This window comes from Aotus nancymaae, unplaced genomic scaffold, assembly GCF_030222135.1.
Source record: "Aotus nancymaae isolate 86718 unplaced genomic scaffold, 86718_ANA_hifiasm-v0.15.2.pri h1tg000058l, whole genome shotgun sequence".
In the NCBI taxonomy this organism is placed as follows: Eukaryota; Metazoa; Chordata; class Mammalia; order Primates; family Aotidae; genus Aotus; species Aotus nancymaae.
Genome location: NW_026988472.1, coordinates 52,651,927 through 52,677,032, shown reverse-complemented (window position 1 = coordinate 52,677,032; position 25,106 = coordinate 52,651,927). Strand labels below are relative to the sequence as shown.

At 37.1% G+C, this 25,106-nt stretch overlaps 1 protein-coding gene across 2 annotated transcripts in view; it reads right to left on the bottom strand.

Annotated features, from left to right (window-relative positions):
- NLGN4X (neuroligin 4 X-linked) overlaps window positions 1-25,106 on the bottom strand; it is a 340,751-nt gene that overhangs the window by 132,181 nt on the left and 183,464 nt on the right. For both annotated transcript variants that reach the window (XM_012434421.2, XM_012434423.3), the window contains exon 3: window positions 489-641. In XM_012434421.2, coding sequence (XP_012289844.1) covers window positions 489-641 — 153 coding nt within the window. The remainder of the gene's footprint in view (window positions 1-488; window positions 642-25,106) is intronic.

The window sequence follows — 25,106 nt, the reverse complement described above, 5'->3', positions numbered from 1 at the left end:
GTTAGAGAATTGGATAAAATCTTTTCCTCCACACAATATATTGATTCGTACAATTACACAACCAGAAAAGAAAGCTAAGATCTATGGTCATTCCCAACCATGATATCACCAAGTATGTGTTCATTATACAGGTCTATGAAGAAAACACATATTCATTTAACTCCAATGAAGAAACGTGCTTCAAATAAAATTTCATTTCATCTAGATGATCTTAAAGTTTGCATTGGTTTGAGGAGGGATTCAGGTTCCATGAAATAAAATTATTTGATCTGAAACTTCAAGCTAAAACAATAATAATAAAACAATGAAATGGCTATGCTGCATGAAGGCAGGAAAAGGAATAAACATATCTGATCACATAAACACTGTAAAGTGGAATTATCCAGGAATTGGCATAACAGGATTCAAATCCACGAGCTCCGTCAAAATAGCAAGTGGGCCTTTCAGGTTTCCTCCTGCTCAGTGATTTGCACGATGAAATCACTTACCTAGTATTCCCAGACGGTAGTTAATTGTGATCACAATGACGTTCCCATAGCTGGCCAAAATACTGCCGTCAATCATGTTGCCGGTGCCCTCCATGTAAGATCCCCCATGGATATAGACCATAACCGGCTTCTTACTGTTCTGATCATGAATATCTGGAAAAAAAACCAAGTAAGAAAACACAATAAAGAATCACACTGACTCACCAATGCTAAATTAAGAATAAAGGAGATTCATTGATTTCCCTATTTTGACTTGAATTAAGCACATTTATTTTTATGGATGATATGACCCTTGATAAGAGTTTCTAAGGAAAATGATCAATGCTGTTACATTGTCTATTTCTGGAAATGGTATTTTGAGAAGCATATGGACATTTGGCGTACTCTACTCATGTGAGCATCTCTATATATATCTAAAGCATTACAAAAAATGGCTTTAAGTAAAGTACATATTTCCTAAATTTTGCTCAAACCCTAAAATGTGATATAAACTGAAGCAGCACATGGGACCCTTGACAAAATAGATTTTGTTTTCTAATTAAGTATTAAATCAACTCCAAAATTGTAATTAATTTTAACATAGTTGCATCCTAATTCACAGGTGAGTGTACAGATTCATCTTCAATGTAACAATAAAAACATAAAAGTTGAACTGAAGCTATAAATTAACATTAAGGGGCGGATAATGACAAGAAAACAAAATCAATAGTTAAAAATTATTAACAGAACAGAAACACAGGAAAAAAAGATGTCCAAGCAAATGTCTTTGTTCCAGTTATCGCAGTAACATCCTAACATATTTAAGAGACAAAAACAAAAGAGATGTAACAAAAAATGGCAAAAGAATCCAAATTATTTAAATGCTTTATATTTTCACAGGGTCTATAAACTCCCATTGTGACAGGCAACCAATGATTCCTCTTAGTAATTCACTTTATTATCTAAATTAACAATGATGTAAAAACAATGATCTGTGATGATAGAAAGTTGGAGACCATCTGTAGAGCCTGCTTTCTGAAAAGTCATGATTAAATAACCTGTTTATAACATTAACCTGTCATTAGGAATGCGTTTAATCTTTAGAAGACTGACTTCACCTATAAATATTTCTGGATACAGATAAGTCTGTGTGTGTGTGTGTGTGTGTGTGTGTGTGTGTACAAATAATTTAAATATCTCTGTTACTAAAAGAAAACCCAAGTATCTATGCATATTTATTTTCACTTTTTTCTTCAATAAAGCTTTTTTCCCCCTCATAATTCACAGGGACACTTTTGAAATACCAGAAAGGCATTCTGAGGATATGAATTACCACCATTTGGACGGTGGCTCCAATTTGAATGAATTACGATTACAATTTTACTGGGTTCGTATAGAAGACATGACATACCCATTGGTCACAGTAAAGCACACAAAAGAGTGTCAAGTTATCCAAGTATTTATTTGTAGATATTTAATCCACGGCAGAGAAGTGTCTTTTATTTTCTCATATAAAATTCAAATATAAAGTAAAAATCTTCTATTAATAATTTATTCATCCTAACTACGGGAAATGTCTTCTGCTCTATGAATAAGAAATTGCTTTTCTCATGATCCACTGCTTCTTTGTGGTTCCTAATTTGCTGTTTTTGGCCTCATTTATTTTACCATTACCAGCCGTTGGGTAGTAAATTGTGGAAAAATGAATAAGTAGAGATTTTGAAGGGCTGCTTTAAAGTGCTCCCTTGAAAAATCTGTGAGATTAACATCTCTTACCTTTCATAAAACATAGAACAAGATTCTCTTGAACTTGTGGAAGTAATAACCAGTTGTCATATTAATGCAAAGTAAAAAAATCATAACTTATCAATATGAAATGAAAATTAGATAGCATTTTAATGGTAATAAACATTCACTGGGAACATTGTGAAAACAGATCCTAATTATCAAAAGGAAATACATTAAAAAGAGAAGGCCAAACAGGATACCAATTAAAGCAGTATAAGGTATGAGACAACAAAAGTTTATTTCATTTTTATGCATCTGCTCAATACTGATAAAATGTCAGACATTTGGAAGCCCTTATCACAGAATGGGGTACCTGCAGGTACAGATTTTGATCTTCTGTATCCATCAGAATTGGGATCTATCTTGGAGAGCTACTTAAGGCAATGACAGCCCTATGGGTTCAGTAAAAATCATAATAATAAAAATGTTAATGGAAGACCAGGCATGGAAATGGTGTCGGCAAGACTTCTTTTCTTGGAGAACAGTTGATTTATGAAGATAAGCAAGGAGGGGAGCAACTACAAGAACTGGTCAAAAGACGCTTTCAGAGAAGTGGGGCTTGACCAGCAAGGATAATTTAGCACTCACTTTTGGGCTTTAAATTGCCTTTCAGACAGACACTCAAATGTCCAGCCAGAGCCTTATTATATAGGAAAAAAAAATGGAGTTCCATGTATTTCGTTACCAAGATGGGAAAAATGTGCTTTTAGCTAATCCTATAGTCTTACCAATGAAGAAGGGCTTGAGTACTTTTTTGTTGCGTCTCCTCTTTAAAAAAAAAAAAAAATCATTTCTTCTACAGAAAGAGCAGAAAAGCAGTGTGTGAGTTGTCTGCATGAGCGCCTCAGACCTACCATCTTTTAAAAAAGTCCTTTCACTTCTGGTAGATAATGTATTGAGCACTTTGGTAACTTTAAGAAGAAACTTCACAGCAGCAAAATATTTTAAGGAGAAAAATGTTTACGAAATAGCCGTGGTGTGAAAAGAAAGATGCACATGGCTAGCTTTTTGTTCTTTTTCAGTTCTGAGATGCTCTTATCTTTTTTTCTCTTTAAATGCTGAAAAAAGCAGTCCTGAAAGAACAGGACTCGTTAACAACAGCATCTCGTTAAAACACTTTTTGATGTACTTCACTGTGAGCAGACTATTAGAAACCTATGTTGGAATCAAATGTTTGTGAATTAAAAAAACCCGATATTCCAGCCCTCCAAAAAAAGATTCTTCTAAGGTGCTTCAGAGTTTTGCAATTTATAAAAATAATTAAGAGACCAAAGCTCCAAAGTAGTATATTAACTTACAAAATAAAATTTGGAAGGGAGAAAAGAGACTATACATGCAAGTTTTAAATTTCCATTTTCTCTTCTTGTGACCAAGCCAAGGAAAAGAAAAAAAAAAAGAAAAGAAAAAAAGATGAGCTTCTCTGTAAACAGAAGTTCATTGCTCTTTTCATGTCTAGAAACAACATTTATACTTCTCACAGTGATTTGTCTACTGTACATGGTAACTGGGATTAAAAATGACAGTGGTTTCTATACAAGAAGAAAATATAATTAAAGCAGCACACCAAAGTGTACTAGTTTTATATAAGGGGAGGAAAAACAGATTGAAATGAAGAAAAAAAAAGGAGAGATAGATAGATATAAAATCATGCACCAGGGTTGAGCTTTGAAAAAACAAAAAATACCTTCATCTTCACCACGGTCATTACTGGTTATATCATCTGCGTTTTTCTTTGTGTTGGCTCCTGGGGTCATATTGAGAAAGAAAATAAAGGGAAAAAAGAGAATTCAAAAACAACAGGTTTGCAAAAAATTCAGAAAAGAGAGAGATGCTACCCAGTAAAAGAAAAAAAAAAGAATGTAACACAAAAAGTTGAAATTGGTTACATTTGGATTTCAAAAAAATGAGATAGGGAAATGCAAAATGCATATAAACATAAAGATGTCAAGAAGAACAAATTCCAAATGTTACTTGCAAAAATTATTACACATCCTGTGAATATGCAGTTGGGGGTTAAAATGATGCTACCGTATAAAAAAAAAATGCTAATGTGAGTTGTTTTAAAAAAAGAGAAAATTAAATTATTAGAAAAGATATTTCCCACATTCTTTAAAGAAATGCATATAGCGTATTCAATGGTCCTCTGATTCTAACATGCTATAATTTAAATAAATTTTTGAAATGTTACTGATAAATTATGGTTAGACATTTTCATAAGGCAAACAAAAATACACACAGTAAACATGAAAGGCCTTTAATCTAAGTATCATAAAATTGACATTAACTTCATGCATTAAAAAGTTAAAAACACGCAATCTCAAAAAGTCAGAAATGTCACTAATTTAAATCACTAAGATTTACCTCTACTCCGTGTTTACAGAACTGCTACCCATTATTCACTCTTGTTTTCTTCTATTAAAATCTACTACTTGGAATAAGTATTTAAGCCAGGACAAAACATTATAGACCATGTCCTCTGTGTTTAAAATAGTTATTAAATATCATTTGAAAGTTATTGGTACTTGAATTTGTTGAAGAAAATAAAAATCAAAGTCACCTACCTTGATCACCTCAATAAGATCTGCATAGAAATTTCAATATACCCAAAATGCAGGAAGAGGCCCTTAAGGATAGCAAAAACTAGCTTATGCTCTTTGTGCACGGAGCACCACTTTGTTTTTTATAGTTTCCAGATTTAAAAGGTGTAAACATTTAATTTTACTAGAATTAATTAATTGGCTCCATTGCTTCCTTTTTATAGACAGATGAAGCCCATATGTGCATATCTCACTATCAATAACTTGAACTGTGTCAATTAAAACAGTCTTTGTCTTCCTATAGGGTTCTAGGATAAGCGGATTAAAGCAGAGGGAAAACACTGTCATCTCCAACACTTGCAAATGGAAAACATTCTTCCGTTCTACATAACTCAGAAGAGGTTAAACATATTTTGAAACCAAGACTTGATATTGCTGTTTCCATACATCAAACAAAAGTTAAATAATGTCCATTTCATGGGGCTTAATACCCTTTAAAACCAGACCTGGGTGGGTGTGTGGGTGTGACAGCCTTGCTGATTCACTTTCTGTCTTTATAAGATTTGTCTTTTCTAGGCATTTCATATAAATGAACTCATATAATATGTGGTGTTTTGTGTCTGGCTTATTTTACTTAGCACAATGTTTTCAGTGTCCGTCCATATTGTGGCATGCATCAATACTTCATTCCTTTTTATGGCTAAATTATTTTCCATTGTATGGGTATAACACATATTTTAAATCCATTTATTTGTTGAGTGACATTTGGTCTATTTCTACTTGTTGATTATTATTAATAAAGCTACTATGAACATTTATTTGTGTACTATTTTTTGCATGGATATGTTTTCATATCTATTGCATGGATACCTTAGGGTGAAACTGCTGTTTCATAAGGTAAATTTATGTTTAATGATTTAAGAAACTGACAGACTATTTTCCAAATCAGCTGCAATACTTGGCATTCTCACCAACAGTAATATAGAATCTTTATTTCTCTATTACCTAGCCAACACTTGCTAAATATCTTTCTTATAGCCATATTAAAGGATGTGAAATGGTGTCTCATTGTAGGGGTTTTTTTGTTTGTTTTGTTTTGTTTTTGAGACAGAGTCTTGCTCTGTTACCCAGGCTGGAGTGCAGTGGTATGATATCTTGGCTCACGACAACCTCCACCACCTGGGTTTAAACAATTCTCGTGCCTCAGCCTCTCAAGTAGCTGGGACTACAGGTGCATATGACTATTCCTGGTTAATTTTTGTATTTTAAGTAGACATGGGTCTTGCCCTGTTGGCCAGGTTGGTCTTGAACTCCTGGCCTCAAGCAATCCACTCACCTTGGCCTCCCAAAGTGCTGGGATTACAGGCATGAGCCACTGCACCTGGCCTCATTGTAGTTTTCATTTGCATTTAGCTAATGTCTAATAACTAATGATATTAAATAGCTTCTCATGTACACTCTCTTTGGAGAAATGTCTATTCATTTATTTTTGCCTGTTAAAAAATAATTTCTTTGCTTCTTATTGAATAGTAAGTGGTTTGTTTGCATTCTTTCTAGATGAAAGTCTTTTATCGGGAATATGGTTGGCAAATCTCCACTGCCAGTTTATGGCTTGTCTTTCGGTTTTCTCAACAAATGGCACTTTATGTTCTCAATAGTGCCTTTTGAAGTGTAAAAGGTTTTAATTTTGATGAGTTTTAATTGATTAATTATTTTCTTTCAAGGACTGTACTTTTGAGATCATACTTATGAAATCTTTCCCAGTCCATGGCCCTGAAGACCTTCTCCTGTGTCGTTGAAGTTTCCTAAAAGTTTGAGAGTTTTTAATTCTTACATTTTCAGCTGTCATTCATTTTGAGTTAATTTGGGGGTATAATAAGAGGTAAGGGATGAAATTAATATTTTTACATATGAATATCCAATTGTCTCAGCACCATTTATTGAAAAGAAAAGACCATCCTTGCCTCCTTTAATTGTTTTGGCATCATCAAAAATCTATTGCCTACAAAATGAAGGATTTATTTCTAAACTCTTTGTAATTGACCCGTGAACAACACAGGTCTGAACTGTGTAGATCCACTCATGTGTGGATTTTCTTCCGCCTCTGCCACCCCTGAGACCAATCCCTCCTCTCCCTCCTCCTCCTCAGTCAATTCAATGTGAAGATGAGGATGAAGACCTTTAAAGAAGATTCACTTCATTTAATGAGTAGTAAATATATTTTCTCTTCCTTATGATTTTCTTAATGGTATTTTCTTTTCTCTAACTTAGTTTATTATGAGAATACAGTGTATTGTATATATAACATACAAAAGATATGATAATTAGCTGTTTATGTTATTGGTAAGGCTTCCAGTCAACAGTAGACTATTAGTTGTTAAGTACTGGGGGAGTAAAAAGTTTTAAGTAAATTTTCCACTGTGCAGGGGTTCTAACCCTTGTGTTTTTCAAGGACCAACTATAATTAATTCTACTTCATTGGTCTAAATTTATACCCATGTGAGTTGCCTACTATCTTGATTACTATAGCTTTATAGTACCTTTTTAGAATAGGGAGATGGAAGCCCTCCAACTTTCTTACCCTTTTTCCAAGGTCTTTTTGATTGTTCTAGATCCTTTGCCTTTCCATGCAAATTTCCAAATCAGCTTGTTAGTTGCAACAAAAACTCCTGCTGAGATTTTGATACAAATTACTTGCCAAACCCCAATTTTAAATTAATCTTATGTAGCAGAGCCTGACCCAGAAACATAATTAGATACTGCCTTCCCTGTTCTACATATATTTAATTTTTTTATCCTTTCATTCTTTTTAAATAAACTGCTGCTCTATTTGTCCATGAAAATATAACTAATTAAAGGCCTTTAAAACAAACCAAGCTCTCTTGAGTATCTAGTTTAGACACAACCATGGACTATGTAAATTCAGGTATTAGAAGATTCAGGAAAAACAATTTGGCTAGAGTTTATTCAAGAATAAACCCATCTTGTGACTGGCACTGGCGCGCGCGCGCGCACACACACACACACACACACACACACACAAAAGCCTAGGTAGGCTGTGAGTTTCCTTTCTCTTCTCTATTTCAAAATTCCAGAATAATATTCCTTTTCATACAACAATTAGCATCTCTGTAAAACCTCTGTGCAAAACTGGTCTTAAATATTAAACAGAAGATTTAAACACTCCAAACAAAATTACAGCTATTCTATTATTAAAATTTAAATATCATTTTATAAATAAAACATCTCAATGTCCCTAATCCTGAAGAATATTCCAACTTTTTTTTAACCTGTTCTTCTGATGTTCCCATTTAGTGCTTTATCTATGTTATTTTCAAAAGTCAGTCTATTTAAAATAGCACTTTATGTTATGAATGTAAAAGAAACACTTTGTAAAGAATTTTGAAAATGATATGGGTGCGGTGGCTCATTCTGGTAATCCCAGCACTTTGGGAGGTCAAGGTAGGTGGAGCTCAGGAGTTCCAGACCAGCCTGGGCAACATGGTGAAACCTAGTCTCTACAAAAATTACAATTTAAAATTAGCCAGACATGGTGATGCATGCCTGTAGTCCCAGTATTTAGGAGACTGAGGTGGGAGGATCACTTGAGCCTGGGAGGCGGAGGTTGCAGTGAGCTGAGATCATGCCACTGCAGCCTGGGTGACACAGCCAGACTGTCTCACAGAAGAAAAAAAAATTTGGAGGCTGGGCGAGGTGGCTCACGCCTGTAATCCCAGCATTTTGGGAGGCTGAGGAGGGCAGATCACCTGAGGTCAGGAGTTCAAGACCAGCTGACCAACATGGAGAAACCCTGTCTCACCTAAAAATATAAAATTAGCAGGGCATGGTGGCATATGCCTGTAATCCCAGTTATTGGGGAGGTTAAGGCAGGAGAATAGTTTGAACCCAGGAGGCAGAGGTTGTGGTGAGTTAAGATCTCGCCATTGCACTCCACCCTGGGCAACAAGAGCGAAACTCTGTCTCAAAAAAAAAAAAATTGGAAAATAAGGACTATTATAAGAAAATAAGGACTATTATAAAAGTGAAAATTAAAATCAAAGGAAAACCTCACAGTCACATATACTGCTGTTAACATTACAAGTCAGGAAAATAAATGTTTTTAATATATGTTAACTATTAACACTTACATATCTAAATCATCATAGAAAGTCAACAGATACAAATATGATCTTGTTATCTAAGCAAGTATATAAGAAAATAATAGAACCAAACAGAACTTTCATCATTATTGTTCCTCAAGAGATATGATATTAAAATGTATGGCTGGAAGCGGTGGCTCACGCCTGTAATCCCAGCACTTTGGGAGGCCGAGGTGGGTGGATGACGAGGTCAAGAGATGGAGACCATCCTGGCCAACACAGTGAAACCCTGTCTCTACTAAAAATACAAAAATTAGCTGAATGTGGTGGCACGCGCCTGTAGTCCCAGCTCCTAGGGAGGCCCAGGCAGGAGAATCGCTTGAACATAGGAGGCGGAGGTCGCAGTGAGCCAAGATTGCACCACTGCACTCCGGCCTGGCGACAAAGAGAGACTCCATCTAAAAAAAAATAATAACAACAACAAAAAACATGTATTAGTAGTTCACATTTTACTGTATATTCTTTTTTTTTAAGTGGGCAAGGTTAACTTTGAACTTAGTCTTGTTATCTTAAGCAGAGAAAGAATATTTTTAAGCTAAGTACATTATTTCCATACAGGGGAAGTTGCCTAGGGTGCGGGGGCTGGGGAATAAATGTTTTCTTGGCCATCATAGATGAGTATGTGACTGACTATTTTGCCACTTGGCCACAGAGGAATATGGGCTTAATCTTCTAATCCAATGCAGAGAGGCAACTGGGGGAGAATTTGCAATATCCCCAGCTCTCTGCAGCAAGGAAGTGACTGGCATGTCCTCACAGACTGCCCATGATGCATGGGTTTATTCACTCATAAGCCCATTCCTTCTTCAAATATGTACTGACCCTTTTAACATGCAGTCCTGGCTAAGGGAGGTAATGCCACACAGTCCTGGCTAAAAGATATAATGACACACCCACACTGAAGAGGGAGGTGAACCTCAGAGACAGACATGCACATGGATCATTCAAACGGGGCAGGAAAATGCATGCATGAATTTAGGATCCTCTGCTGTTCCTAGTAGGAGAGTCTTGGGATAGAGAAGTGGCTGGTGAAGAAATGGTTTAGGGCTGCTAAATATGCACAGAAGAGCTGAGGCCCGGAATACATTTATGGGAGCAAAGAAGACAGGCTGCTCTGAGCAGAAGCGTGGGTTGGAGGGGGAGGGCACAGAAGAGACAAGAGCAGCCCCAAAAGATAAGAACAGGTACATAACCTGGACACCTCCTCTTTCCTCCATACACCTAGAGGACAGAGTCTAGCTAGGGAAAATATTCCATGCATACATTTGAACTATATTTGAACCTCCACTTGAATAATACTACCACAATGAATTTGAAAGATGGCTCTCAGATGATTTTCAGATTGGATCACTGACTGATGGGCTTCACCCAATGTATGTGCACCTTCAAAAACTGGTTAGCAACAGGAAAGTTCAGTTTCTACATTTGAAAGAACTGCCACAGCTGACCTATGGCTTTTTTCTTTTCCTGAAATCAGAACATCTGAACAGGACTAAATTTCACTCTTAATTGAATTATGTGTAAGATTGGAGGCTTATTTTATGGAGGCTTCAGCAAAGGGGCTTCCCAGAAAGCAGCATTTGCAAGGATATTTCTCATATTATAAGCCCTGGCAGAGAAGGTCAGTAACAACATGTCATGCATATGGAAGGCCATCCTTTTGTGATGTGGGAAGAGGCTTCTGGTGACCAGGAAGGATTACAAAAGAGAACATCTGGAGGCTGAGTACCTGAAAATTAGTTTCTCTGAAATCATCAACAGAGTCATACTCTGAAAAATTTTGAAAAGACATCTGCCAGTTTGAAGACTCCTGCTCCAGGGCACATAACTACTAGATAGACAATTGTTGGATTACAGGGTGCAGTCAATTGACAGGCAAAAGGTTCCCAGTTCTACAGTCCTCCCTGTGAATTTACTATTCTTCATACTTAGAGATAGAGTCTGTATTTTCACCCCTTGAATCTTAAGTGGCTTTGTGACTGTATTTTTTCAAAAATATTTATATATATATAAAATAATGTGCTGTTTCCAAGACTGGGACTCAAATACCCCATATATATTCTTACTGTCTTATCCCCTGTACATATTCTTACTCTCTTGCGAAAAATTCAGACTATCGTGTTGGAAAACAAGAAATCTCATAGAAAGGAACCCATTGGCCCCAACCTAGGCAAAATTCCCTCCAGCAAACCCCAATTACCTGAGAGAGCTCACCCCAAGTCAACAATTCATACACATGAATAAGCCCAGCCAAGACCAAAATAAATTTCCAGCTAACAAGATGCACAGGTTCATAAGCAGTAATAAGCACTTATTATCTTAAGGCATTGAATGTTAGAGTCCTTTGCTATGCAGTTACATATCCTATGTAACTGATACACAGGGTAATACTAATTTTATCTTCAGTAGATACTGGCATATTTCTTTCCAAATATGTTGTATTATGCTATACACCCACTAGCAGGTAAGAAAATTTCCTGGCTCTTACCCTCTTGCCAACACTTGATATTATCAGACAATATCTGTCACTTTAATGGGTACAAAATATTAACAGTTTATATTTCAATTTGCATGTTCCTTAAAACTAGTACACATGTGCATTTCTATATTTGCAATCTTGGTCATTCTAAATTTCCTTCTTGAATAGCAAGCCGATTTTTGACTGGCTGAACATCTGTTATTTATTTGTAGGAAATATTCGTATTCATGGATGCTGGCCTCTTTTTGAGCATGTAAAAGCAAACATTTAACAGCACGTAGCAGTGCTGCATTTCATTTGTTTGATTTTTAGAGATTAAGTCTTCTCTGTCACACAGGCTGGAGTGCAGTCACATGATTGTAGCTCACTGCAGCCTCTAACCCATGGGCTGCAGTAATACTTCCACCTCAGCCTCCCGAGTAGCTGGGACTACAGGTGTGCACCACCACACCCAGTTAATTTTTTTCTATTTTTGTAGAGATATGGTCTCACTATGTTGCCCAAGCTAGTCTTGAACTCTTGGCCTCAAGTAATTCTCCCACCTCAGCATCCCAAAGTGCTGTATTACAGATGTGAGTCACTGTGCCCAACTCTGAATATGCAGTTTTCATAAATACCTTATAAGATGTGTAACTACCATTTTATAGCTGAGGAAAATTAGGTATACAGATATTAAATAATTTGCCCGTTTACACAGTTGAGCATTGGAGATATCTAGTCTGTTGTCTTTTACCATTTTATTGATTTTTAATTATCTAAAGTAACTCTTTAAAAGGGACATGAATTATAATTTATCACTATTTTCCCTATAATTTCTGCTTTTAAGAAAAAAATTATTTAATCCAGAAACATAAAGACATTTTATTTGGTTACATATTCTCCTAACAGTTTTAAGGTTTACTTCACATCTGGGTCATAACTCACCTGGAATTTATTTATCTGGATGGTATAGCATAGAGATTATTTTAATTTTTTCCGTAGATAACAGTTCCATTTTCAGCGACATAGGTATTACAGCTCTTTACTTACATGCCAAGTTTTATATCTGCTACATTCTGTTTCTGTCTACCTTGTTCTGTTCTATTTTTCTATAGGCCTAGCCTATCTTAATTGATCTGGTAGGTAGGTAGGTAGGTAGACAGATAGATAGACAGACAGCCCAGATGTCCAACCCAGAATCGTAACCTAAATTAAGGTTGTCTGAGCAGCTAAATAAAGCTTGTTTTAGATGCTTACCTTTGAGATGGTTCCTTATGTAGCAAAAGCTAACTGATACACCACATGGCTTAACTCATTTTATCATCAGGTTTCCTTTAGAACTTTGGATAGACTACCAAAATATTCAGCACATAAAATCTAAGTTACATGGTAAATATCTATTGGATGAATCATGTATTTTTGGCTGCAAGCCCACCTCTATTATAAGAGTCACACCAGCTACAAAAAACAGTAATAAAAAGGGCCGGGCGCAGTGGCTCACGCCTATAATCCCAGCACTTTGGGAGGCCGAGGCTGGTGGATCACGAGGTCAAGAGATCGAGACCATCCTGGTCAACATGGTGAAACCCCGTCTCTACTAAAAATACAAAAATTAGCTGGGCATGGTGGCGCGTGCCTGTAGTTCCAGCTACTCAGGAAGCTGAGGCAGGAGAATTGCTTGAACCCAGGAGGCGGAGGTTGCAGTGAGCCGAGATCGCGCCATTGCACTCCAGCCTGGGTAACAGGAGCAAAACTCCGTCTCAAAAAAAAAAAAATAAAGAAAGAAAAAAAACAGCAATAAATACAACCTTCTATGTAACGTGTAACTAATTCTCCTCTCAAGTAGGAAAATGCAGTGTTGTATCTTCTTATTTAATTTTGAGAACAGATATTAAAATAATTCATGACGTGGCAGTAAAATGATTTTGGTTAGCATATGGTATACAAGAATTCTGTTATTTGTCATTTCAAAAAACTTGATGAAATGCTTTTGTGATGACAGTAAAAGCAAGGTCTAATTCTAATTTTCTACTAGCTCAAAAATGCTTCATTGTAATAATGGAAATAGGATTTTCTGTATTTTTCTTTTTATCTTAGGAGCTTTGGAAGACAGACTGAGAGAAAAAGGTGAATAGTAATTTTCCTTGTTGTTTTGCTGGATTTAGCAAGAATTGATTTCATACTTTTTCAGGTAGGAATCAAAATAAATCTAAAGATTTTATGGGTCTCTGACATTTTCCTATGCTTACTATTAGCCTCCTAGAGCACTGTCTAACTTTCCATAAGCATTTTTTGTTGCAAATTTTACTTTCAAAATGTTTCTGTTCTCAGGAATGAAATACAAATCCTATTATCTTTACATGAGCCTATTATATTTACATGAGCATTTTTTTAAAGAATTTTCAGGTGATAGACGACATTATCTCAAGGAATCTATGAGCTTGAGATTAAAACACAGTGTGCTTAAAAATGGATACTAAATATTGTATTTCACTAGGTATTTTAAAATGTATGTTTATTAAGAAAAGTAATGTTGAAAAGAAAACTGACTTTTATTTGCTCTAAGATGCCTGTTGAAATACTGTATTAAAAACCCAATATACCAATAGAAGATATATATATAAAATACACTATGTATACACACACATGCACACGTCTATACATATAACCCTTGTCTGGCGCAGTGGCTCATGCCTGTAATCCCAGCACTTTGGGAGGCCGGAGCAGGCAGATCATATGAGGCCAGGAATTCAAGACAAGTCTGGACAACATGGTGAAACCCCATTTTACTAAAAATACAAAAATTAGCCAGACATGGTGGCACATGCCTGTAACCACAGCTACTTGGGAGATTGAGGCACAAAAATCACTGGAATCGAGGAGGTGGAAGCTGCAGTGAGCCAAGATCACCCCACTGCACTCCAGCCCGGATGACAGAGTGACATTTCATCTCAAAAAACAACAAAAAAATCAAACAAAAACCTAATAACCTCTAAACACACACACACACACACACACACACACACACACACACACACCCCTCTAACAGGTATATATATATACCTGCTAGAAGTTATTAGGTTTTTAATACAACATTTCAAGAGGTATCTTAGGGCAAATAAAATCAATTTTATTTTCGATGTGAATTTTCTTAATAAATATTCATAAAAAATATCTAACAGAACAAAACAATGAAACGTCTGTGTATGTATACATACACACATACATATATTTGTATGTATTTTCTATATCTGTAATACATATTTTCTTATATGTGTACACATATTATACACACACATATATATTTCTCCCTGCTATGAGATTGCAGAAAAGTTTGTGTTATGTTGCATCATGCTTTTGTCTGTAGTCAGGATACAGCTGCTGATTAGTAGGTGGAATTTTTGTCAAAGGACTTTTTGGTGTGTGGCACAAGAATTCTGAAGGACAGGCACCTTTGGTGAATTCTCCTTTTGCTGTGTATGTAAGGAATAAACTGTCTAAATCTAAAAGCAGCCCAACTATTGTTCCTAGTCAAATCATACAGAGCTCGCCCTTAGCTTTTCTTGTGTGTGTGCCTGACATAGTAAATGGTTCTATTCATTCCATAAAAACAAAATTAATCCAGATTTATACAAAATCATCCCATTCTTCAATTTTTGAGTATGTTGTAATAGAGATTTCAATTAAGGGCCCTAAAATATATTTTTGAAGAAGCATCAGCTCACTCAAGTCTTTGGAAGATAGAGTAATTCTTACTACCCATTAAGGCTCTTGCTACTCTTTTGAACTTAGCCAATTCACTGTAATGAAGAGGTTCTTTATTCTGTTCAGTTAAACAGTAGGCAGTTGGGCACAGTGACTCATGTCTGTAATTCTAGCATTCTGGGAGGCCAAGGCAGAAGGTTTGCTTGAACATCGGAGTTTGAGACCAGCCTAGGAACATAGTGAGACCCTGATTTTATTAAAATATAAAAATAAGAAATCAAACAGGTGTGTGCCTGTAGTCCCAGCTACTCAGGAGGCTAAGGTGGAAGGATTGCTTGAGTCCAGGGAATCCAGGCTACAGTGAACTATGATTGTGCCACTGCACTCCAGTTTGGGTGAGTGAGACCTTGTCAACATAAGCATAACTTAAGCATATGACACTCATCTCTCTCTCAGTGTGACTGTGTTCACTCATTTTGTGTAGGGAGCCATATTATTGGTTCAAAATAGTTCCTGTCCTTTCCTGGAGAGGTATTATTCTTTCCCCACCTTCTAATATGATTCCACCTTAGTAATAAGCAAGTCCACCCACGACTGACATGAACTTCAGAAAAAATAAATAAACCTTTGTTGTTACAAACTGCTAAAATTGTGGAGGTTTTTGTTTTGTTTTGTTTTGTTTTGTTTGGAGGATTTTTAGGGTTGAAGAACTATTCTGCATGATATTGTAATGGTGGATTTATGCCATTATATATTTTCCCGAACCCATAGAATGTACAACACCTTCAAGACTGTACCCTCCTGTAAACGATGGACTTTGGATGATGAGGATGTCAGTATAAGTTCATGGATGGTAACGAACACACCCCTCTGGTGGTGAACGTTGAAAATAGGGAAGACCTTGCATGTATGGGGATATATGAGAACTCTCTGTACGTTCCCTTCAATTTTGTTGTGAAGGTAAAACTGCTCTAATAAATAAAGTCTTAAAAAAGACACACACCATAGAACAAAAGACAACCACAGCCCTCTCTGGAACACTGTAAAGGAACACTTAGATAATAATTTGTGATTTTTCATGGAATAAAATAAGATGCAGTTTCTTTATTACAGAGACATAAGAAGAATACAGTCTGAGATAAAAAGGATGAGGTGACAAAGTGTACTCTAAGAAAATATAAAGTATATTGAAAGAATTAAAAATCCATATAACTCATAAGAAAAAATACAGAAACAGATGTACTTTAGGTCTGAGTAAAGTGAAGTAACCAGTGACATACAAAAGACACTGCAAAAAGTTATTGCTTAAGGAGATAGCATGTGAACACTGCACCTACTGAAAATCAATAGATTTGCAAATCTTGGTCTTGAGGTAAAGATAATTTACAAGAGAATAACCATAAGGAGGTTAAACTTTCAAGAGAAAAATATATATGATCAAGTTCTGGGCATTCACTCAGGTGTAAACACCTTCAGCATCCCCAAACAGAGAAAATCCTAACAGTTCTTCACCCAAAACACAATTCAAAGGGCAAGAACACTAAAATGTAAAATTCTGACTTGTGTGAGATGGTTTCTCAATGTGGTTACAAAGATACATGCATGTGTATGTTCACTGCAACACCATTCACGATAGCAAAGCTATGGAATCAACCCAAATGCCCATCAGTGATCGACTGAATGAAGAAAATTAGGTACATATACACCACGGAATACGATGCAGCCATAAAAAGAACAAGATCATGTCCTTTGCAGTGACATGGATGGAGCTGGAAGCCATTATCCTCAGCCAACTAATGCAGGAAGAGAAAACCAAACACCACATATTCTCACTTATAAGGGGGAGCTGAACAATTGGAACACATGGATATGGGGAGGGGAACAACACACACTGGGATCTGTCAGGGAGGGTCGGGGAGGGAGAGCATCAGCATAAATAGCTAATGGATATGGGCCTTAACGCCTAGATGATGAATTGATAGTGGCAGCAAACCACCATGGCACATGTTTACCTATGTAACAAACCTGCACATGTGCACGTCCTGCACATTCCCAGAACTTAAAATAAAATTTAAAAAAGAATATGAATATGCCAAATGAACATTATTTTTCCATATGCATATTTGTAAAATATTAAGAAACCATGTACAAATGTTATGAGTTATATTTAGGAAAATTCAGGTGGTAACAGGAGGATGTAAAGTGAAAGGCTGGTGGAATCTGCCACCCCAGAAATGCTAGGTTGGTGTATGGTTATTTAAGCTCCAGGCCCTTAAAAGAAAAGAAAGGAAAGGGGGAAAAAAAAAAAAACAGCAGGTGCAAGAAAGCTGCTCTGATCCTGTTTTCCTTTCTGAAAGCAAGAGATGAAACTCCCGTATGGACTGGGCCCTCCCTATACTAGAAGGAAAAGAACATTCTTGTCAGTGAGAAGGGGAGGCTGAGATCAAGAAAACTGTGTACTAAAAGACCGTGTTAAAATAATCCACTTCTTTCTTTAGTCTCCACATAGCTTAGCTACTTTTCCACCATTGCCTCTCTTTGCTCAACCTTCTCTAAAAGCATTGAGGTGGTGCCACTTCTTTGAGTCTCCGTTTCCATCTGAGGGTTTTCTCATATCACAGAAACCACAAATTACATGGGTTTGCATGTTTTTCTACTGCTGTTCTATCTTTTGTCCATTTAATTCTCATGACCATCAGAAGAAAAACCCTAAGAGGGTGAAGGTAAAATTGTGCTTTCTCTGCAAAAACGAAAAATATAACAGGGAGTCACAAAATACCTTAAAGAGCTACTCAACTGAAGAAAATAATGCCAAGTAAATTTTTTAAATCTTAAAAGTAGCTTTGGATAGAATTCAGGGTGTGTTATCATCATTGTGATTACTTCCAGTACTGTAATGGGGAGTGATTGTGCCCTCCACGCCATTCACCATAGAAACTTGCCTTCCTCAGAGATGCTCAGAAAATACTTATGTGCATGAATGCAATTAATGCAATAGAATGAATCCTTTAAGCATCATGTAAATCCTGATGTTGGAATCAGGATCCGTGGTTTGGGAAAAGTAGCAGAGAAACTCTTTCTCTCCCACTTCAAAGCCACAGAATGCTTTTGGTAGGAAGGTAAGTTTCCTCCCACTGTAATATGATAGCACTGAGGATAGTGAACAAGAAGACCCAGTGTTTGCCCTCAAGGAGCCTCATGCAACAATTAATTCAATAATCACTAAACCACTAATTCCTACTGCGAAAATGTTATTAATCAGCATGTAGACATACACGTGTGTGATTACAGATAGCTATAGAGAGATGGATAGGAATACATAGGGATTAAGAGGTCTTTCTATTTCTACTATCATTCTATCATCTATTTATCTATCTATCCATCCCTGTCCTCAACCTACCTACCTAGCTATCTGTCTGTCTATTTACCTATCTACCAACCTGTCTATTCATCTCTATCTAAATATTTGTCTATCTATCTACTTATCTACCTACCTATCTATCCATCTGTAACATCTTCATATCTATTATATATCTACCTATCTACCCATCTCTCTCTATATATATCTATCATCTATCCATGTATTAATATCTATCCATGTATCTATCTGCCTTTCTATCATTTATCTATAGACCCATCTCTATCTACCTACATCTATCTATCATCTCTGTGTATCTATTGATCTATCATCTATCCACCTATTCATATCTATCTATTCATACATATATATCATCTATTTTTCTATCTATCCATCTCCATCATCTATCTATTCACCCATGTCTGTCTGTCTATCTATCTATCTACCTATGTATCTACCTACCTACCTATCTACCTATCTATCTATCTATCTATCTATCTACCTACCTACCTATCTGCTTATCTATTTATCTCCTGGTGACCCAATCTTCTCTAATGATTAGTGAGGTATCTCCTGAATATTACTCCTAGCCCGAGATGATCTGAATTGGGAGCTAAGGAGTCAGAAAGGGAGTTGTAAGGAAATATTCCAGAAAAGGTGAACGAGAGTCCATTGCAATATGAGATCAGAGGATTGGGCGGTGTCAGGTCATGGACAAAGCTTGACAGGGTGTATTGGGTTGAATAATGTCCCAAAAATTCACATCCCCAAGAATCTCACAATGTGATCCTATCTGGAAAAACATAAAACCCCATATCCTTATCTATGAGGATACGTTTCAGGGCCTGAAACTGCAGCTAGTATCAAATTCTATAGATATTATGTTTTCTCCTATGTATTTATGCCTATGATAAAGTTTAATTTATAAATTATGAACAGAAGAGATTAACTCTTAATCTCTCAAGAGTTAACAGACTAAGCCTAGAGATTAAATGATCACAGAGAACTGAAACTCTGGAGAGAAAAACCATGGATAAAGAGATACTATTGCAGAGTCTCTGCAGATATGATTAAGTCATTTCCTTGGAGATAAAATCATCACAGATTTGCAGTGGTCCCTAGATCCAATGACTGGTGTCCTTATAAGAAGATGAGAGCATGCAGAAACATATGCAGAGAAAAAGTCCTTGGAAAGATGAAGACAGACATTGAAGTGACGCTTCCAAGAAAAGCCAAAAATTACCGGCAGCCCTCAGAAAATAGGAGAGAGGCAGAGAACAGATTCTCCCTCAGAGGCTCTAGAAGAAAACAATCATGCCAATACCTTGATTTTGCTTTTCTGGCCTCCAGAACTGGGATAGAATAAATTTCTGTTATTGTAAGCCACCCAGTTTTTTTACCACCCAGAAACCCTAAGAAGTTTATACATTAGAGCATTTATGACTCTGAGGGACCTAATAAGCCATGCCCTCCTGTAATCCCACGAAGTTGAATTTGAGCTGGACCTATGAGGCTGATAGAAATCATCCCTTGACTATGTTATATTACCTAGGAAATGGGATGGGATGCTATTGCCTTGATTAGGTTATGTTTTATTTTCTTAGCAGATTGGAAGTAAGAAATGCTCTTGCTGGACTTGAAGATGAATGCTGCCATATTGGGAGACAGTCATTGAGATGGCTTCATGGCAAGAAGCTACCTGGGGGACCTCTAGGAGCTGACATCAGCCCCTGCTGACATCCAGCAAGAAAGAGGGGACCTCGATCCTACAACAAAAATAAACCAGATTCTGCCAATACCTGAGTGAGCTTGGAAGAGGACCATGAGCTTCCCAAGAGTCATGCTGCCAAGCCAACACCTTGATTGCATCTCTGTGTGGCACTGAGCAGGAAACCCAGCTCAGACATGCCCAGACGCCTGACCCACAGAAATTGTGAGATAATAAATATGTGTCATTTTAAGCCAATGACTTTGCAGTATTTCAATATGCAGCAATAGAAAACTAATACACACAGGCAGCCACTGCATTCTTCTTAGTCTAGTCTCTCTCTGACCGCACATCACCAGTTATATAAGGAATCTGTTTAGCCAGCCCCACAAATTCCCTGAAATTTCAGGTAATGTGAATTCTGTTAGGGACCCAAGAATGGCAGGAATTGACGGTGTGCCAGCCAGCACCGGCAAGCCATCTGGAGTCCAGCAGTCTGCACGGGCATTTGGGCTGCCTGTCAGCTGTCCTGCGGTGTGGGGGCAGTACACAGAGAGCATCCCCGTCTGTTCAAAACACACCACATTGGCCACCTTCATCTCTACGGGCCAACCTGTGTATGTGTGCCTTTTACAATTGTTATTTTTGTTATATTTAGAATTGAAGCCCCTGTTGGGATTAAAGAACACTGTGTATTACATGATATAGCAACTGCTTCTAAATGTATAACGCAGAAAGGGCACAGCAGCAAATTATTTCTGCACGTATCCATAGATTTCATAGAAGCTTCTGACATCACAAATTATAACATAGTTCAGAAATAAAACCAGTACCTGGATTGGTTCTGAGGCTTCCCTGGTGTTTTGAAAACCTTTCTGTGGTGTGGAAAAAAAACAAAACAAACCTTTCCTTAATTCTTTTAATTTGCCTACTTCCACTTTTAATTCACTTTCCTTTCTCTACATCAGCTCCAAGTGCCTTCCCCAACCCTACTGAGGCACCACACCTGCTCAGATGGACACCTGCCATATTACATGTGAAATTATAATGCCTGGAAAGTCCACAACTGAGGTTGATAAGAAAAGGAAATCCCCCCATGAGACTGAAGCTGCTGTCTGCCAATTCTGATTTTGCCCTTTTGGTCTGTGAAAAGGGAAATCTGGACTAGGATGGGATGCTTCAGTAAAGATGAAACAATTATCTGCATCCTCAAATGGCATGTACACAGAGTAATAACCCGGGAAGGAGCAAGCATTTCCATTTACAGCATGAATTCAAAGGGAACACAAATCATTCATTTAGCAGCTTGTGAGCAGTTTTGGAAGAGAGTGTTTCTCCACTTGTTGTTCATGCAGCAGACTGGAACTCCACGAGCGTGCTGGCTCAGGGCATCACAGAGCTGTGGCAAGCACCTCCAGCCACACACGAGTGGATGATGGCCAATGGGTTTCTTACTGTTCAGATGGTACACAGTCATCACATAAATGAGGGGGAAGAGAGAGCTTCTGTATAGGAGGTCAAATCCCTGCATTTACGGGCACATGACTATGTATTTCCATCCAGAGAGATGGCAACCTTTCTGATTTACAGAATAAATCATTACTAGATAGATCATTTAGAAAACACCACCCGATTTCCTAGCAGCATTTTATAAACATCATCCAAATTAACTCTGGTTCCTACAAAAGGAATGTTTCGGTGTCTGGCACCACGCTTTACTGAGAAAGCTTTCAAAAATGTTGAGCTAACTAAGCCATTCAAGGCAGAAATATCCTATTTCAGTTGGATGCTTTCAGGGCTATTAAATAGCAACATCAGGAAATAATCATTGGCATCACCATGCACATTTCACTTGAAATGCTGGTAGTTTTTTTTCTTTTATCATTACTCTGCAACAGAGCCAGCTTTGTCATCAAATAGAGTTAGCAAAGACAGAAATGATCTACAATCATGAAAGCACAGCAGCCACTAAAAAATCAATAGCTCTAATGCACTGTTAGCATGAGTTAAGAAGCAATGCCTATCTTCAAATGAAAAAATTACACCTGCCACTTAAACACACTTAGAGGGTGTTTAACATGTGCAACTTGTTTTTCTTATTTTCATCCCTAAATTAGAAATTCACATATTTGTTGCAGGAATGACATTAGCTACATCTTAAATTTCATCATCTTTACCTAGAGAACAAAAATGTGTGTTCTACCAACAATACTATCAGAATTCCTATTTAGGATGAAGATAATGGTATAAATGTAAAAACAGCAACCAAATGGCTGGGCACTATCACACCTATAGTCCCAACACTTTGGGAGAACTAGTTGAGAGAATTCTTTGAGGCCAGGAGTTCAAGATCAGACTGGGCAGCATAACAAGACCCTGTTTCTACAAAAATAAAAATAGAAAAATTAGCTATGTGTAGTTGTGCATGCCTCTCGTCCCAGCTACTTGGGAAGCTGAGGTGGGAGGATCACTTGACCTCAGGATTTCAAGGTTGCAGTGAGACACGATCATACCACTCCAATCTGAGAGACAGAGCAAGACCTTGTCTCTAAAAAAATAATAATATATAAATAAATAAAAACAACAGCCAAAGAGGAATTAAATTTTAAATGTGGCTCTCTACAGTAATTCCATGGAGATAAAACCCCTGGGCTTCTGTTCCTCTGCAGGCTACTGTACTTCTCCCAATGGCACAACACAATATTATTCTGTTTTCCAATTGCCAGCAACCATAGTTCAGCTTGTCACCTACTCAGCTATCTCAGGGTAACACATCCCCAAATGGTGGAAGGTTATGGCAGGCAGACAAAACCCTTCCATTTCCTGGCACATTGGGAGGCCTAGCTGGGAGGATCACTTGGGGCCAGGAGTTGATGACCAGACTGGGTAACATAGCAATACTCCATCTCTACAAAAATAAAAATTAAAAAATTAGCTGGCCATGGTGGCATCTGTAGTCCCATTTGCTAGGGAACCTGAGGCAGGAGGATCATTTGAGTCCAGGAACTGCACCTGAGCAAAAGAGCTAGAGACTACGAACTACTAGAGGGTGCTGGTTGGGGAGGTTATAAAACTACCTATTGAATGTTATGTTCACTACCTAAGTGACAGGATCCTTCCTGCAAACTTCAGCATCAGGCAATATTCCCATTTCATAAGTCTGTACATGTATCAAATAAAAGTTTGAAATTTAAAAAATAACAAAATAATAAATAACATTCTGCAAACTATGCAAGAGAAGTGTCATAGGTTTTAACACATTAAATATAAAAAATAATTATCTGAAAAATGGATTATTCTGATATCAGTTAAATTATTCAAGTTGTAGAGGATTTGATAAATCATTTAATTAAATTTTGTGGAATTACATAGTGGTTGTATCTAAATAACTTTGAAACTGATGCTGCCAAAGCATTTGTTGAATACTTTAGTTTGGTGTCTACCACGATTGATAGTCTAAGATACTGGCAATTTCTTACCTTTCATATTGGTTTCCTGAACTTGATTTAAAAAAAGAAAAGGAAAAGAAAGATGTCAACACTGCTATATCATGCATGAATGATGCATTAGTATTGTTGGTGCTCACAGCCTATTCCTAATTTATTCATTCAAAATGAAGAGTTTTAAGGCCATTAATAAAGAGCTGTAATTTTAACTGGACAATTTCATGCTGTAAAAAGATGAGTAAGTGGGACTGTATGATGAGTCTCAGCCTAAGAGATTTAAGATAAAACAAAGACAAGCCAGGTGCAGTAGCTCACACCTGTAATCCCAGCACTTTGGGAGGCCAAGGTGGGTAGATCACTTCAGGTCAGGAGTTCGAGACCAGGCTGGCCAACATGGCAAAACCCCATCTCTATTAAAAATACAAAAATTAACCGGGTGTGGTGGTGCACGATTGTAGACCCAGCTACTCAGGAGGCTGAGGCAAAAGAACTGCTTGAACCCAGGAGGCGGAGCTTGTAGGGAGCAGGGATTGTACCACTGAACTCCAGCCTGGGTGATAAAGTGAGATTCCACCTCAAAAAAAAAAAAAAAAAAAAAAAAAAAAAGATAAAACAAAGATCAACATCCTATAAGTGCCCTTTGGTTTGGTTTTGCTTTGTTTGGACTGAAGGAAGAAGGGAGAGCCTTTCTATCAGAATTATCTAGAAATGTGTTAATTGGACAGCTAAATGAATTTGTGTAACATGCACTATTGCTTTGAAACCAAACAACTAGAAGGAGATAACAGGAGACTGGCCAACACTGCATTAGTGTCTTTTAGTCAGAATAGTGTGAGTTGACAGGCTGAATAAAACACAGCAAACTGGAACCAGTCCACTGTGAAGATGAATCCTAGTTATGAATCTAACATGTGTTGATTTGAATTCACAGTTTCAGAACATTTCGTAAGTCACCAGGGAAGAAGGAAGAAAATTATCAGTTGGCAAAAATCAATAAAATGAGATGGATGGTCTCTGCATCCAAGCAAATGTCAGCAGGAACTGGATCAGCGTACAGATCGACATATTCCTTACCTCCTGGGAAGTGACTTCAGCAATGCTATGAATATTTTTAATGATTCAGATTTAATGAAGTGAAGCAGCAAAGGAAAATGAAAGGCAACAGATTATTACACTTAGCATCTAAGAGCTATATTGTCAATGGTGCCAATTTGAAACCTCAAGGTGGCTTAAATGAATATATCATATTATCACAAAATCACATTTTGTGAACATCAAGCATTCCAAAAAGCAGTTTCATAATGTTGATTGAGTGATATGCATTTGTAGTTGTTGATTTGTACAGACTAAGCAGCAGTGTTTCGTCAGCTTTGAGAAAAGGGTTCATGCAGACCTCATCATGAGAAAAGGGATTCGGTGATTTGTCTAGAGGTAGCTTGTTTCTGCCATCTCAAGTCAGAGACTGAAAAGTGCACTGGG